The 5,486-nt window shown below is 40.7% G+C and overlaps 2 protein-coding genes across 4 annotated transcripts in view; one reads left to right on the plus strand and one right to left on the minus strand.

Annotated features, from left to right (window-relative positions):
* dcun1d3 (defective in cullin neddylation 1 domain containing 3) overlaps positions 1-1,684 on the minus strand; it is a 6,807-nt gene extending 5,123 nt beyond the window's left edge. Inside the window, exons 1-2 of one of the 2 annotated variants that reach the window (XM_035665426.1) lie at positions 1,240-1,684; positions 75-153 (exon numbers count right to left, since the gene is read on the minus strand). The gene's annotated coding sequence lies outside the window, so the exon portion shown is untranslated. The remainder of the gene's footprint in view (positions 1-74; positions 154-1,239) is intronic. The other variant, XM_035665435.1, reaches the window with a different exon arrangement.
* Positions 1,685-1,902: 218 nt separating this feature from the next.
* Positions 1,903-4,902, plus strand: lyrm1 (LYR motif containing 1). 2 transcript variants are annotated; one of them, XM_035665454.1, is made up of 5 exons: positions 1,903-2,088; positions 3,148-3,329; positions 3,428-3,488; positions 4,190-4,221; positions 4,327-4,902. In XM_035665454.1, exons 2-5 carry the CDS (start codon positions 3,171-3,173, stop codon positions 4,438-4,440), a joined length of 366 nt encoding a protein of 121 aa, XP_035521347.1. In that variant the 5' UTR covers positions 1,903-2,088; positions 3,148-3,170; the 3' UTR covers positions 4,441-4,902. The 2 variants fall into 2 exon arrangements, with proteins under 2 accessions (XP_035521347.1, XP_035521340.1); XM_035665447.1 differs by having other exon boundaries at positions 1,908-2,088; positions 3,132-3,329.
* The last annotated feature ends 584 nt before the right edge of the window (positions 4,903-5,486 follow it).

Raw genomic sequence — 5,486 nt, forward strand, 5'->3', positions numbered from 1 at the left:
ATCCACACGCTTACATTGGGCGTATCAGCCGATCAAGCGTTTGACAACTAAAAGAGTAGAAGGAAATTACTTACAGTCACTCAGATGGCATTGGACACAGATCAAAGTGTCTTTCTATTCTGCTCCATCATTGTGACCTTGACATCCGCAATGCTGAAAAGACACATTATCTTGTCATCATAAGCAGAAAGTGATAGCTCATCGTTCCCCAAACCTGCAGGACCATTTCAGCCAACATGCTATGAATATGTAATTTGAGCACAATACAATAATTTGCCTAATTGCGGGGTTATTAAATTACTGATTTATAACTACAAAGAACAGCCTGTGCTGAACATATAGTGTACAGTGTGGACTCCCTCTCTCTCTCTCTCTCAGGTTAGGTTTCCAGTGACAGACCTCTCTCAGGGTACAGCCACGCTTTGTTCATTAACTCTGTGGTAAAAACACACAACTTGAGTGTTACTCCTGAAACCATCTCTTACTCTGTGTTGTGATCACTGGTCTTGTCAAACCACGACTATTGGCCTAACATGAATAAAGAATGTGTGTAATCACCATCGGAGCAAACCCGCTGTACTGATCATTGCACTGGGCATGTTGAGGCAAATATCCCACCAGCCCCATCACGGCTAACTTCTCCTAAGATGGACATCTAAAGGAGTACTTATTCATTAGTGTTTAATGATCATCCTCAATAAGCTGGCATGCTCTGTTAGCCGAACACTTCAGTATCCAGCCATTAGTTTAGACAGATTCTTAGTCCCAAAAACTGTCACAGATAGAAAGTTAAACTAGAAGACAAATGCGTGATAGTTACAGCACAGTTGTCAAAGCACAGCCTCGGTTAGATAGCGGACCTTAACTCACGATAGCTGACATTAACGTTATATTTTTATCAAGTTATGTTCATTGGGAAGCAGCGAGCACAAACAGGACCAAGTGAGCTCCACAGCACAGCACTCAAAATGTCACGTAAACAGTGTTTAAATAACCATTTACATCCGGCGATTTTAACCAGCCACTCATTCAGATGATACTCGTTGTGAAGCCATTACTGATTCACCAAACATCCCCACCACCGAGACATTTAACACCAAACCTGCCTGGCCCTGACGACGTCGCCATAGCTAGCTAGCACCAGCTCGGTTAACCAAAAGTTAGCTATCGGCTAAGCTAGGTCTCTCGACTAAGACACCGACTAACACCACAATTACCCTCCTACTTAAACAAACTCACCCTTTGGGGGATTTCTATCGTGTGGCGTTGGATGTACATCACTCCGGGGATGCCAGTGCAAATGAAGTAGTTGTTAAGTAGTCCAGGGCAGCGAGCAGCACAGAAACCAACTGAGGCAAAACTCGTCGCGTTAACTCCGACTGCTAGCTCGCTAGCTGGCAGCTGACTAAAACTTCCACCTCGATGTCGAATAATAATACTCCGCTTTTCTTTAAAAAACAAGCAGAAAGCTAGCAACCGGTGTGTGCTTTTGAATCCATTTGCAAGTGTGTCCGCTCTTTGGAGTGAGTTAAAAGACCCCCTCGGACTAAAGCTGACAATTTCTTTGTGCTTCCCCCTTTTAGTCATTGAGTGCAGCTACATTGTGGGCATTTTCCTGCATCACTTCCTCTCCGCCTGCAAGCGACCAACAGCTGATCTTCATCTCAGCCACGGCGAGGATGACAATAAGTCTCTTTAATTCGTATCGAAGTGATATTTGTCGATACAACATCACACCCAGACGGATGAGTTACTATAAAAACCAATTACTTAAGTGTGTGTTGTGTTCATAACATTGCACGGTTGAGAATAATGTTGCAGAAATGTGTACAAACTCATCTGAAATGGCTCAAACGGGGCAAAAAATAATGCTTTTTATAAACGTTGTTAATTCTTTAAATGGTTCAAACATCTGTAACTTTACGTGCTTTAAGCAGAGGCGCTTGTTTATCCCTGAGTGTGTGTTTATCCCTCAGTGTGTGTTTCTGCTCTCCGGGGTTTAAAGCCAGCTCGGGAAAAACGTCATCATCAAGCGACAAACGTGTTTCTGCTGTCGCACTAGCCTCTTCTCTTCTTCACACACAGTCGGTAGGTCAAAGCTTATAATAGTCCATAAACTGTCACACACGATGAGCGATGGGGGCTAACGCAAGTCATTAATGTGAATGTCACTCACCCAGCTATTAATTTCACCTGTGTACTTTAACAGCAGGTGTTTTCTTAAAGGGCTGTCAGGGTAATGCTCAGCGAGGGCTCAGCTTCATGTTGATAGGTGATGCAAAAGTATTGCTTCGTGTTTATAGTACGGAAACTAGGATGGATTCAAATGCGCTGATAGCGTTATTCTTATTATGAGACTTGTTTTTTTTTAACAGCGATCAGAACAAACAATTACAGCCATGTAACTGTTACTTAAGGCTCTGTTTGGGGGGAAAAAGCTCTGTGTTGGTTTTAGTGACATCTAGTGTTGAATGATGGGAATACTCAAAGCTGAATGACAATGTGTCAAAGCGAGCAACCTGCTTAAATGTCCCAGGTTCACTGCATGTCAACTGGACTGGATTAATTTGATTAATTGCATTTTTGTTTGGGGGTTTGCACTTTGCTATAATTCAACTTTAATTAGCTATTCATGCGGGACTCTATTTGTCATTTAGTTGTTCTGCTCACATGATGCATATACATTTAAGTTGTGTTTAATCAAATTCCCACACTTACTGAGACAACAAATACCTGGGTATTATTCCAGCACGGTACTGGTTGATTTCTTGCTCTATGGGCAAATAATGTTAATGCCATGTTTAGTCTGCTACTTTACTGCTTTACTCATGGGAACTTCGAGGTGACAGGATACCCCAGGATTGCCTTAGAGCCCCCTAACAGATTAATTAGACCATGGCAACACCAGGCTTTCCTCTCTTCTCTGGTTACATGGTCATAAGTGTAATTAACGTCCAGGCAAATTGCTATCAAACTGTGGACCTTACTGGGGTAAAAAAAAGTGTGTAATCATTATTGTAATGCCCTCAACCATGTCAACAAAAAATATATATTTTTGCAGGAATTGAGCATTATACACAAACAGGACTAACAGGGTTTTAATGTCATTATTCTTTCCTGTACAACTTCAGTTTCTTTACTGTGAAGGTAACTGCTGTCTTTGAGCTCCGATGACGGCTTCCACTCGCAGGACGGTGTTGTCACTGTACATGCGGGTGTTTCGCATCGCCCGAACTTGGCAGACACAGAGCGAGGTTACAAGTGACGCAGAGACTGAGAGAAAATACATTCTTCAGGAGGCCCGCACTCTGTTCAGACAGAACCAGCAGGTGTGAACGACAATAAAATACCCTGCTCACGGAAATGAAAAAGCAGCAGTTTTAAGGAAGTTTGTATGAGTAATATTTTCTTGTGTGCCTCTTCTCAGCTCACAGATCAAGAATCAATAAAGAGGTGTATAGAAGAATGTGAAGCAAGGATTGAAATAGGTAAGAATGGAGTGGAGAGATGCCACAAGGTTTCTTACATAAGCCATGACTAAGCCTTATCCTACTCAGGTGGGGGCCACAGTAACAGTAATAAGACAGTAAGATTGTCAACCAGTGTGATAGATACAGTATTGCTACACTATCTGTCACTGAGTGACTGAGTTCAGCTGAAGATCTTGGGTGTTTCAGCATGAGTAAGCAGAGGAGTAGACATATATGGTTTTGATAAAAAAAAAAAAAATGTAGAAAAGCAGAACCATTAGCATTAACAGGATTTATATATAATTTAGGGAAATGGAAAACCAGTGGAAATTACTGACACAAATAAGATCAGAAAAGTATGACGCTCCTGCATGCTTGAGGATTTGTTTTTTGATTTTGAAGAGATTAGTTCAGTTGTGGGTAAAGAGGCAATTTTACACCCATGTTCAGCTCTTTCAACTTCCCCTTTTTAGATTACAGTTGCTGTAATTTGACCACAGGCATACTTCTACATTCTACATAAAGTCTAGATTACCCGCCTTTGGAAGGAGAAATTCAGGCAAAAGAGATTAAATTATGAATTAAAACATGAACAGAAATCACCCATACAGTGAGAAAATCAGATGCAGGACTTAGAAAGTTTCCTGGCTTTGAAAGAGTGATTTTTTCGTAGCCATTGCTGTCAACAGTCAACACTGACACTATCTTTCTTTTCACAGGTTTACATTACAGGAACCCTTATCCAAGGGCTGTAAGTATTAACCATATCTAAAACAGAGTAGATATGTTTTTTCCATCTGTGTGAGTTATTGCGTTGTCAAAATGTATTTATTTTGTTCTCTGAATATTTCCATAGACGTACCTACCACCTATGGGACTGGCAACTCAGAAAGGCAGAAAGCTGCGAGCACAGCAGCGCCTAAGGAAGCAGGCCAAGCCAATTTACTTACAGTCACATGACGAGACCTGATGCTCGATATCCTCGCTCCTCGCCAAGCGTTCGAGTTACCAAGGACAGGAAACTAGAGTGCAGTCACAAGCTGATCTCAATGGGCTGAGTTGTTGCAAGCACTCAATGATGCAAGAACACCCATCATTCAGGGAAAAGCCGCTTTCCATTGTCATTTTTTACCAAAAACTGCGTAAACGTGAGTTCTAACTGTCGGTGGAGAGTCCGCTTCTGCTCAGCTCAGGGAGCCTGTCAGCGTGGAGTAACATGTAATATAGGATCATGTTGTATTTTTTTATTTATTTGTCTGTGTAAAACAATCTAACAAACAATTTACATTCTTTTTATATCCAATTGAATCATACAGAGATTAAAGTTGGTGTTTAAATAGTTTCAAAATACAAATAGACATTAATTTAATAGTAATGTTATGAGCAAGTAATTGAACTGCCAAGAAACAAATAAAGTTGTTTTAAAGTGTTATATTCTAGTAATACATTTGTGAATTGACCATTATCTCTTTCTCAGCTTGCACCTTTTTAAGAACCACCCCCTGATATTGGCCCCATTCATCAACTTAGGTCGCCGGTTTATAAGTAGAAAATATTAAATAAACTCCAGCATTTTTCTCTCATTTGAAATTCTGAGGCATTGTGGTGTATGCAACTGCTTTACTTCCTATGAAGTTCTGAAGAATAAGAAAGGTCATGTGAGGTACACATCAGGGAACCAAAAGATGCACAGCCAGAAGGAAAATGTTTTAGACTGAATCTAAATCTAATCATCTTGTTTTCCATATTTTTTTTAAGACCTTCATTAGGCTCTGAGGAGGCTACAGTAGGAGAGGCAAAAACAATTAAATTATTACATCAAGGTTGAATTGGGCATTTATTCTTCAGCTTACCGAGGGCGGGATAAGAACTAGAGAAGTAGATCATATATTGATGATGTCAAGCTCAGCTGACCTGCTGGATGTTTACCAACCTGAGAGGAGGGCCGGCAGGAGTGTGATGAAATATCCACATACAGTATTTCTTAATTATCTTCTATGGTATCACTGTGGTACT

Source organism: Morone saxatilis, unplaced genomic scaffold (genome assembly GCF_004916995.1).
Source record: "Morone saxatilis isolate NCDOM2014 unplaced genomic scaffold, NCSU_SB_2.0 Contig1, whole genome shotgun sequence".
In the NCBI taxonomy this organism is placed as follows: domain Eukaryota; kingdom Metazoa; phylum Chordata; class Actinopteri; family Moronidae; genus Morone; species Morone saxatilis.

Coding starts and splice junctions, on each gene's coding strand:
- lyrm1 (XM_035665454.1), top strand. CDS start 3,171: ATGACGGCTTCCACTCGCAGGACGGTGTTGTCACTGTACATGCGGGTG. Junction 3,330..3,427: donor TGTTCAGACAGAACCAGCAG/GTGTGAACGACA, acceptor GCCTCTTCTCAG/CTCACAGATCAAGAATCAAT. Junction 3,489..4,189: donor TGAAGCAAGGATTGAAATAG/GTAAGAATGGAG, acceptor TTCTTTTCACAG/GTTTACATTACAGGAACCCT.